Raw genomic sequence first — 11,426 nt, 5'->3', positions numbered from 1 at the left:
AGTCAGAGAAAGAGATCTTCCATTCACTAGTTCGCTCCCGAAAGGGTCACAACAGCCAGGTCTGGACCAGGTGGAAGCCATCCTGGTCTCCCACATGGGTGGCAGAGGGCCAACTCCTTGGGCCATCCTCTGCTGCCTTCCCAGCATATTACAGGGAGGTGGATTGGAAGTGGAGCAGCAGGGACTCCAACCAGTGCTCTGATAAGGGACACCAGCAATGCAAGCACCTGCCTAACACTCTGCGCCACAATGCCAGCATCAGAGATAATTCTTGAAACACTATGAGATGTGTATTTCTGAATTTCTATCTGTTTCATAGGGAAAGTTATGTAATTTAAGAAAAATGAAGAATGACACTGCCAAACAATGGGGGAAATATTAAGACTGAGTGAGGAACAATGAACCAACTAAGGCACTCATCTATTTATACACGACTTAAACACAAAGCAAACGGCACACTGGAAAGGAGGAAGGGACCCAGGTACAAAGTGCCTCCTCCATGCTCTTAAGATGCAACTCTTGATCCAGGTAGATGAGACAATTTGCAGGAGGGTGAGGAGGAAACCAGGCAGCACAGTTCTTAATGCAGTGCCCTTTTGTAAATTTCAATATCACCTTCACCAATTAACTTTGATATACACTCATTACACAAGGATCTAGCTGGTTCTATCCCTTACACTCTGAGCACTTAAAATTCCCTAGAAATAATTCACCAGAATTCATTTCCTAAAAATGAATATATTCCTAAGGAAATATTGGGAATAAAAGAAATATAGCAAACAGTGGAAGCAATTAGGTAAATAGGTAAATTTGTTGATTTTAGCAAAATAAGTATGAGAAAGGATGGTTTACCTGAGCAGATGTTGTTTGTCCCTTGTCTTCCAGGAGAGACTGCGGTGCTGACAGAAAATCCTTTTTCTCACAGCTCTCCTGGCTGATGCTGAGGAGCGTGTCCGCGTAGTTGGGCTGCGGGAAGATCACGTGGCTGCTCCGCGAGTCCGCCGTGAGGGACACCTCGTGGGAATAGGTCTGCAGGAAGGCGCGCACCCCGTCCACGCCCACAAAGTGCGAGGCAGGCACGCCCGCCAGCCCGCCACAGCCCGACGCCCGCAGCAGGCGAGAGCTGTGCCAGCGCCGCAGCCTGAGCGCCAGCAGCACGATGACGAAGGCCAGGAAGACGCAGGACACCGCGGCCACCGCCACCACCAGGTACAGCGTGAGGTCCGACTCGTCCGCACTGGTGGAAGGCTTGAGGCTGCCCAGGTCCGCCAGCACGTCGGGGATGCTGTCGGCCACGGCCACGGTGAGCGTGACGGTGGCTGAGAGCGGGGGCTGGCCGTGGTCCTGGACGGCCACCACGAGGCTCTGCTTGAGCGCGTCTCTGTCCAGCAGGCCGCGCGCCGTGCGCACCTCGCCTGTGTGCAGCCCCACGGCGAACAGCCCCGGCTCGCTGGCCTTGAGCAGGCGGTAGGACAGCCAGGCGTTCTGGCCCGAGTCTCTGTCCACTGCCACCACCTTGGTCACCAGGTATCCGGGCTCTGCTGCGCGGGGCGCTAGCTCCACCCCTGTGGAGCCGTCGGTGGGGAGGGTGGGGTACAGGATCTCGGGGGCGTTGTCGTTCTGGTCCACCACGAACAGGGTCAGCGACACGTTGCTGCTGAGTGGTGGGTCCCCGCTGTCGCTGGCTGTCACCCACAGCTGCAGGTCCCTAAACTGCTCATAGTCAAAAGAGCGCAGCGCATAGAGGACTCCAGTGTCAGAGTTGATGGAAATGTAGGAGGACAGGGGCGCCCCTTGAAGGGAATCCTCTGCCAGGGAGTAGATCACATGGGCATTGTCGTCGCTGTCAGGGTCTTGAGCCAACACCGAAAAGATGGAGGCTCCTCTGGGGTTGTTTTCGAGAATATATGTGGAGTAGGACGCACGCCCGAAGGCGGGAGGGTTATCGTTGACGTCTGCCACCTGCAGAAAAACGTGGGTGTCCGTGGACAGGGACGGGTCCCCTCCATCTTTAGCAGTCAGAGTGATGTTGTAAGAGGAAGCCTGTTCCCTGTCCAGTGTTCTGGATGTCACCAGTCGGTGGTAATTGTCCACTGACCTCTCTAACTTGAAAGGAAGGCCCTCGGGGAGTGAACATGTGATAAATGCATTCTGTCCAGAGTCCCTATCGTGGACATTGAACAGTGCGATCACGGTTCCAGGAGCCGAGTCCTCAGCAACCGAGCTCACAACAGACGTCATGTAGAATTCTGGGGCATTGTCGTTCACGTCGAGAACCGTGACAGTAACCTTGGTTCTGGTCAGAAGTCCCGGACCATCCTGGGCTTCAATGTCAATTTCATGGGATTTGGCATCTTCGTAATCTAGATTTTTTACGATTGTTAAATCTCCAGATGTCGACTGAAGCTCAAACACCTGTGAAGTCTCTCCAGGGGTTTTCTCTCGAAAATACGCCACCTGGGCGTTGTACCCGTCATCTGCGTCAGTAGCAGACACCGTGAGTATCCGCGTGCCCACAGGAACGTTCTCCGCAACACTGACGCGGTACTCAGGCTGTGTGAAAACGGGCGCGTTGTCGTTGGCGTCCAGGACATTCACGCGGATGCGGGAGGTGCCAGATCGCACAGGGTCGCCCCCGTCGGAAGCGGTGAGAAGCAGGTGGTGAACCGCCTCTTCCTCCCGGTCCAAAGCGCGCTCCAGCACCAGCTCGGGGTACTTGTTCCCTTCGGCTCCGCTTCGCACGTCCAGGGAGAAGTGGTCATTTGGGTTGAGTTCGTACTTCTGCAGGGTGTTCTCTCCCACGTCCGGATCATGCGCGCTCTTAAGAGGAATCCGGAATCCTGGGGTAGTGGTTTCACTGATTTTTATTTCCAGTTCCTCTCCTCCAAAGCGAGGGGCATTATCGTTAATATCTGTGATCTCCACCTCTACAGAATAAATAGTCAATTTGTCTTCCAGTAGAATATTAAAGCTCACCAGGCACGGCACGCTCTGAGCGCAGAGCTCCTCCCGGTCTATCCTGCCCGCGGTGACCAAGGCGCCGCTGCGCGCGTTCAGAGCAAACAGCTGCGCCCTACCTCGGGACACGATGCGGACTCCGCGCTGCGCCAGCTCCCGCGGCTCCCAACCCAAGTCCTTGGCGATGTTGCCCACAAAGGAGCCTTTGTCGACCTCTTCCCGCACAGAGTAGCGAATCTGCCTGGCTGCCGCCACTCCCAGGGCGGCGAGGAGAAGTCGCAGCAGGACCAGCCCTGCGCTGCGTGGTACCTTCTGCAGAACCGCCATTTCCCTTCGGCCGCGGTGTTTTCTCCCAGCCAACTCCGGCCTCCAGTGCGGGATTCCAATCTTTATGGTTCAGGGTCTGAGATGATCAGCACTCAGAGGGCCCAGGCCACTGCGGAACTTGTGGACTGCGGGACTGAATTTCTTTGCCGCACGGAAGTTTGCGGGCCAAACGCTCAGCCCCCTGCGTTGTGGAAGAAATCCGGTTGGACTGGGCGTCTCGCTGCCTTAGGTGGTCAACAGCGACGCTCAGAGGCCGCACTAGTGTCTGCACCCGCCTAGACATAACCAGCTTTTTCTTGTTTATGTTCGCCTTAAATTGTTTTCAAGGATCTTAATGGTTTTAAGATACTTTAAGAAGTAAATCTTCAGGGTAGGAATCATTTTCCCCCACAAAAATAATACGAGTTGTTTAAGTAAATGTGACCTTGGTAGTATTACCGAATGCTGAAGTCATTAATCCACAAGCTGCCCTTGTTCCAAACACCTTCCCCCTGCTTATTGCACATCCAGAGACACTAAGATTATGAAACATCAGTTTTTCTAAGGCTACATATTCTGTATTCCTGTGCTTCACGGTTTAGTACTGACCTTCAAAACCTGTATTTAAACTACTGAATCATCAGTCGAGCACATGTGCCTGGCACTTGGCTTGACTGAGGCTGGAGACAGAAATGGTGAACCTGATGAGCACAGGTCCTGCTCCAGGAGGCTTGCAGGACGGAGAGGGGTGGGAAGCAGAGAGAGCAGGCTAACCAAGTGCGACCGCTGCTGCGATATCAGCTGAGAAATACTTGCTGATGTGGGGATCCCTAGGAAAGGTTTCCAGCCTGGATTTGAGGATCAGGAAAGACTTCCAGGTCATCACTGAAGGCGAATCCCAAAAGGTAGGACTGGATCAAGAGAGACTAGAGCTGTGTCCCAGAACCTCAGAACAAATGCTCGGAGGTGAGAAGCACCATGGAACACTGTAGAAACTTAAGGTGATTCTTTCGAATAAAGCTAGAACAGGAAGAGCTTTTTTCAAAAATAAATTTTGAACTATTTCAAATGTAGAGAATTATATAGCCAAACTTTTTATTTAACTTCATTAAATCTCAACATCTTGCTATATTTAAGTGAAATCAGTTTTTAAATTCTTATTTTAAATAATTTAAGACTTATGGGAAAACTGCAAATATAATACAAAGAATTTTCATATATTCTTTGCCCATATTATCCCAAAGTTTTCCTGGTCTCTTTCTCTCTCCTGTTGCAGAGTATGTTGCAGGCATGATGCTCCTTTACTTTTAAATACTTTAGTTCATACTTCTTCCTACATTTATTTATTTTGAAATTCAGAGAGAAAGAGAGGAAGAGACAGAGAGATCTTTCATCCACTGGTTCACTCCCCAGATGACTGCAGTGGCCAGGGCTGAGCCAGGGCTAAGCCAGGCCAAAGCCAGAAGCCTCATCCAGATCTCTCAGGTGGGTGGCAAGGACCCAAACACTTGGGCCACCTTCCGCTGCTTTTCCCAGGCCATTATCAGGGAGCTGGATTGAAAGTGGAGCAGTCAGGACACGAACCTTGCATATTTCTTTTTTTTTTTTATCTTTTATTTAATGAATATAAATTTCCAAAGTACGACTCATGGGTTACAATGGCTTCCCCCCCCCATACCGTCCCTCCCACCAACAACCCTCCCCTTTCCCACTCCCTCTCCCCTTCCATTCACATCAAGATTCATTTTCGATTATCTTAATATACAGAAGATCAGCTTAGTATACCTTAAGTAAGGATTTCAACAGTTTGCTCCCACACAGAAACATAAAGTGAAAAATAGATGATTTTTTTTAAATGATGATGAAATCAGATCAGACCTATTGTCATGTTTAATCCCAGTGAGAGTCAAGTTGGGAATTGATAATTTCTTTCTTTTTTTTTTTTTTTTTTTACAGAAGATCAGTTTAGTGTACATTAAGTAAAGATTTCAGTCGTTTGCACCCCCATAGAAACACAAAGTGAAATATACTGTTTGAGTACTCGTTATAGCATTAAGCCTCAGTGTACAGCACGTTAAGGACCGAGATCCTACATGAGGAGTAAGTGCACAGTGACTCCTGTTGTTGACTTTACCAATTGACACTCCTGTTTATGGCATCAGTAATCTCCCTATGCACCAGTTATGAGTTTCCAAGGCTATGGAAGCCCCTTGAGTTCTCCGACTCTTATCTTGTTTAGACACGGTCATAGTCAAAGTGGAGGTTCTCTCCTCCCTTCAGAGAAAGGCACCTCCCTCTTTGAAGACCTGTTCTTTCCACTGGGATCTCACTCACAGAGATCTTTTTGCCAGAGTGTCTTGGCTTTCCATGCCTGAAATACTCTCATGGGCTTTTCAGCCAGATCCGAGTGCCTTTAGGGCTGATTCTGAGGCCAGAGTGCTATTTAGGACATCCGCCATTCTATGAGTCTGCTGAGTATCTCACTTCCCATGTTGGATCACTCTCCCCTTTATTTATTCTATCGGTTGGTGTTAGCAGATACTAGACTTGTTTATGTGCTCCCTTTGACTCTTAGTCCTTTCATTATGATCAATTGTGAACTGAAATTGATCACTTGGAGTAGTGAGATGGCATTGGCACATGCCACCTTGATGGGATTGAATTGGAATCCCCTGGTATGTTTCCAACTCTACCAATTGGGGCAAGTCAGCCCGAGCATGTCCCAAATTATACATCTCTTCCCTCTCTTATTCCCACTCTTATGTTTAACAGGGATCACATTTCGGTTAATTTTCAACACTTAAGAATAACTGTGTGATAATTACAGAATTAAACCAGTCATATTAAGTAGAACAGACAAAAAAAAATACTATGAGGGATAATGTATTAAGTTGTCCATTAGCAGTCAGAGCTATGCTGATCAAGTCACCATTTCTCATAGTGTCCATTTCACTTCAGGAGGTTTCCTTTTTGGTGTTGAGTCAGTTGTCACCGATCAGGGAGAACATATGGTATTTGTCCCTTTGGGACTGGCTTACTTCACTCAGCATGATGTGTTCCAGATTCCTCCATTTTGTTGCAAATGACTGGATTTCGTTGTTTCTTACTGCGGTATAGTACTCTAAAGAATACATATCCCATAATTTCTTTATCCAGTCTACCGTTGATGGGCATTTAGGTTGGTTCCAGGTCTTGGCTATTGTGAATTGTGCTGCAATAAACATTAGGGTGCAGACCGCTTTTTTGTTTATCAATTTAAACTCCTTTGGGTAAATTCCAAGGAGTGGGATGGCTGGGTCGAATGAACCTTGCATATTTCTTAAAGTCAAGACCATTCAGCACCAAAATATAAGCACCAGTAAATTACCACTGACATAGTTCTGTCATTTAATCTACATATCTTAATCTAATTTTTCCAGTTGTCACAATAATGTCTTTATAACAAAAGAAAAATATGTTCTGGTCTAAGATCCAATACAGGATCATGCATTGCATGTAATCATGTCTCTTTGGTGGCACCTCATCTCAAAGAGTTCATCACACTTTCTTTATATTTCATGACTTTACTTTTTTGAAGAGTACTGGCCAGTTATTTTGTAGAATGTCTCATTAGGGTTTGTATGTTTTCCTGACTACATTAAAATCATGTTGTTGGCAGGAATCCTACAGAAATGCTGTTGTATCCTTCTTGGTAAGTATTATCAGGAGGTACATGGTGTCTGTCCCATTTCTTCTACCCTTCATATAATTTATAAGAATCTGTGAGGTACTTTGAGACTATGTAAACGTTCTGTTTCTAAATACGATTAAGCTTTCACTATTGATGATTCCTCCTTGAAACAGTTACTGTTATGGTTTGCCAAGTTCAAATTTTTAAAACAAATGCACAGGAAGAGACGAATCCTTCTGGTACCCTCTATTAATTACAGTTCTCTTCCTCTCTCCCTAGAGATAATCAACAGCCAGAATATAATATAGCATTTATTATTCTTGTGAATTATTTTACTGTACTTGTCTATAATTTTTAAAAGATTTATTTATTTATTTGAAAGGCAGAGTGATAGAGGAGGGAAGATACACACACACATACACACACATATCTTTCATCCACTGGTTTTTCTCCTCAAGTGACTGCAACACCCAGATCTGGGCCAGATTGAAACCTAGAGCCAGAAACTCCACTCTGGTGTCCCATATGGGTTATAGGGGTCCAAGTACTTGAGCCATCATCCACTGCTTTCCTAGGCATATTAGCAGGAAACTGGATCAGAAGCAGAGCAGCCAGTACTCCAACCAGCACTATAATATGGGATGCTGGTGTTGCAAGCCACAGCTTAACCTGCTGCACCACAACACCAGCCCCTACAATTTTCTTGCTCATTCCAAATTAACATGCTAGTAACATGCTATATTTATTATCTAATTCACTCTTTCCCTAATATTACATTTTTCAGTTATATTGACATTGTGTATTTTAACTACTGTACAGCATTCTATTGTGTAAAAAATACCTATATATATATATATTTGTTTTTCCTTTGCTTTTCTTCCCCTTGTCCCTCCCTCTTTTCTTTCTGTTTTATTACAGAAAATAATGAACATTGCTGTACATATTTCCATGTGTTACATGTTTATCTAGGCCTATGTTTTTTTTAAAGATTTACTTATTTATTTGAAAGGCAGAGATACAGAGAAGAGCAGAGGGAGAGGGAGAGGGAGAGAGAGACAGATCTTCCATCTGCTGGATCACTCCCCAATGGCTGCAACAGCCAGGGCTGGGCCAGAACAAAGGAGGCAGAAGCTTCTTCCTGGTCTACCATGTGGGAGACCAAGTATTTGGGCAATCTTCTGTAGTTTTCCCAGATGCATTAGCAGGGAGCTGTATCAGAAATGGAAAAGCTGGAACTGGAATCAGTACCCATATAGGATGCCAATACCACAGGCAGAGGCTTAACCTTCTATGCCACAGCACCATAGGCCTAGGATATTAACCTCAAAATGGAGTTTCTGGATCAAACTGTATGCACGTCACTTCAGTTACATTTACTGTATAAAATAAACCATCCCCAAATTTAATGTCTTAAAATAACTTGGTTTCATGTGTACAGTAATCTTCAATTTGGGCTGACAGCAGCTGTTTCTGCTGTTATGCAGGTCTTGCTTGTGGTTCCTTGGGGAGCACTGGCTCAGGAGTGGGCTCAGCTAATGTGCTGAGACAGTTAAGTGACTGTAGTACCTTTTTTTTTTTTTTTGACAGGCAGAGTGGACAGTGAGAGAGAGAGACAGAGAGAAAGGTCTTCCTTTTGCCGTTTGTTCACCCTCTAATGGCTGCCGCAGCCTGCGCGCTGCGGCCAGCGCATCGTGCTGATCCGAAGCCAGGAGCCAGGTGCTTTTTCCTGGTCTCCCATGCAGGTGCAGGGCCCAAGCACTTGGGCCATCCTCCACTGCACTCCTGGGCCACAGCAGAGAGCTGGCCTGGAAGAGGGGCAACCAGGACAGAATCCGATGCCCTGATCAGGACTAGAACCCGGTGTGCCAGCACCGCAGGCGGAGGATTAGCCTATTGAGCCCCGGTCCAGCCTAAATTTGACTACTCTTAAGAACCTCAAATAAGAGGAATCACACAATGTTTGTTCTTTTGTGATTGGCTTATTTCACTTAGCACAATGTCTCCATGGCTCATACATGTTGTAGCTTGTGTCAAAACTTCCCTTGTAAGGCTTGACAACACTCCATTGTGTGAACAAAATAGCTTTTGTTTACCCATTCATCTGTCAATGGACACTTGGACGCTTCCACCTTTTAGCTATTGTGAGTAATACTGCTATGAACATGGGTGTACGAATAAATATTTCTTTTAAAAAATTATTTTATTATTTATTCAAAAGGCAGAGTTACAGAGAGAGAGAGAATCTTCCATCCACTGGTTCACTTCCTAAATGGCTGCAATGGCTGGAGCTGGACTGATCCAAAGCCAGGAGCTGCTTCTGGGTCTGCCACATGGGTGCAGGGGCCCAAGCACTTGGGCCATCTTCTGCTGATCTCCAAGGCATATCAGCAGGGAACTAGATTGGAAGAGGAGCAGTCAAGACTTGAACAGGTACCCATATGGGATGCTGGTGCTGCAGGTGGAAGCTTAACCTTCTATACCACAGTGCCAGCCTGAAATAAATATTTCTTCAAGTCCATGCTTTCCCTTTTTTGGGGTATGTACAGAGATGTGGAACTGCTGGATCATATGATAATTCTGTTTAATTTATTGAGGAATCAACAAATCATTTTCCAAGCATCATTTTGCATTCACACCAGCAATGTTAAAGGTTTCCAATTTCTCCATATCCTTACCAATAGTTGTTATTTTGTTTTTAAAAAACAATAGCCATCCAAATGAGTGTGAAGTGGTATCACAGTAAGGTTTTGATTTGCATTTACCTAATGACTAGTGATGTTGGGTATCTTTTCATGTGCTTATTGGTCATTTGTATATTATCTTTGGGGAAAATGTCCATTCATGTCTCTCTCATTTTAAAATCCAATTGTTTGTTGTTATTGAGTTGTAGGAGTTCTCATATATCTTGGATCTCAATTCTTATCTGATGTGTGCTTGGAAATATTTTCTCCATTTTGTTGGCTGCCTTTTAACTATGTTGAGACTGTCCTCTAATGCACAAAGGTTTTACATTTTTAAAAAATATTTTCTCTGTAGCTTTTTAAAAAAAGATTTATTTTATTTGAAAGACTAAGTTGCAGAGAGAGAGACAGACAGACAGACAGACAGAGATCTTCCATATGCTGGTTTACTCTTCAAAATTTTTATAAAATCCAACATTTTGTGTTGTTGACGGCGCTTTTGATGTCATGTCCAAGAAATCATTGGTGAATCCAAGCTATGCTTTCCTCCTATATTTTATTCTAGGAGTTGTATAGTTTTTGCTTTTATATTTGGGTCTGTGATCCATTTGAGCTCATTTTTTGTATAAGGAATAATTTCTGTTGTATATGGAGTAAGGTAAGGCTCCAACATTTTTTTTTTTTGTGTGTGTGTGTGTATGGATATCCAGTTTTCTCAACATTTGCTGAAAAGCCTGTTTTTGCCCAGTTGAATGGTCTTGGAATCCTTGTGAAAAATAATTTGATTATATGTGAGAGTTTATTTCTGGGCTGTCGATCCCACTGGTTTCTGTTTGTGTTTTATGCCATTACCACACTGTTTTGATTATTGTAGCTTTGTAGTAAGTTTCCAAATCACAAATTTTGATACCTCTGATGTTATTCTTCTTTTGTCAGTATTGTTTAGGATATTTGGGGTCCTCTGAGGTTCCATATGAATTTTAGGATGGAATCTTCTATTTCTGCAAAAAATCTCATTAGAATTTTGGTAGAGATGGCATTGGATCTATAGAATGTCTTTGGTAGTCCTGTAAGTTATTAATAGGTATTCTATCAAGATAAGAAAATTTCCTTAGATCACTACATTGATTAACCATTTTTATTACATGGTGAATGTTCTCAAGAGCTCTATCGTGACGATATTGAAATGAGCCTGTAGGGGCTGGTATTGTGGCATAGTGAGTAAGGGCGCTGCCTGCAATACTGGCATCCCATGTGGGTGCTGGTTCATGTCCTGGCTGCTACACTTCCAATGCAGCTCCCTGCTAATGGCTTAGGAAAAGCAGCAGAAGATGGCCCAAGTATTTGCGCCCCTGCAGCCATACAGGAGACTTCAATGAAGTTTCAGCCTGGCCCAGCCCCGGCCATTGCGGCCATCTAGGGAATAAACTTGTGGTTTCTTATTGAAATCCTTGCATCCCTGAAATAAGACCTATTTATTCATAAGCTATAAATGTTTTCCTTTAAATATGTAGAGGGTAGTATCTGTGATATCTTAATTAAGATATTGAATCACCATTCATAGTAGGATTGCCATTTGTGGTTTCACTTCAGTCTGTTTGTCTTTTCATTCTTTCCCTGTGAAGTTTTTTCATGTTTGATTCATTCCTCTAAGAACACTGATGAAATTTTTCTTGGCAATAATTGATATCAACTCATCATGTTTTCTAGCACAGCCTCTAGTTTGTTTTGAAACCTTTCATCAATATTATTTTGATGCTTTTGAGTCTAATTAAAAAAAAAAAAAACTCCTTGAGGCCAGTGTCGTGGCA

At 44.7% G+C, this 11,426-nt stretch overlaps 1 protein-coding gene across 2 annotated transcripts in view; it reads right to left on the bottom strand.

Annotated features, from left to right (window-relative positions):
- The window catches only part of LOC100353508 (protocadherin gamma-C4), a 191,400-nt gene that overhangs the window by 169,621 nt on the left and 10,353 nt on the right, over positions 1-11,426 (bottom strand). Inside the window, exon 1 of one of the 2 annotated variants that reach the window (XM_070076229.1) lies at positions 853-3,285. In XM_070076229.1, coding sequence (XP_069932330.1) covers positions 853-3,285 — 2,433 coding nt within the window. Of the gene's footprint in view, positions 1-852; positions 3,467-11,426 lie in introns of those variants that run through there. The other variant, XM_070076234.1, reaches the window with a different exon arrangement.

Source organism: Oryctolagus cuniculus, chromosome 6 (genome assembly GCF_964237555.1).
Source record: "Oryctolagus cuniculus chromosome 6, mOryCun1.1, whole genome shotgun sequence".
Taxonomy (NCBI): Eukaryota; Metazoa; Chordata; class Mammalia; order Lagomorpha; family Leporidae; genus Oryctolagus; species Oryctolagus cuniculus.
The sequence above is the reverse complement of the archived record's forward strand: the minus strand, read 5'-3'. Positions and strand labels throughout refer to the sequence as shown.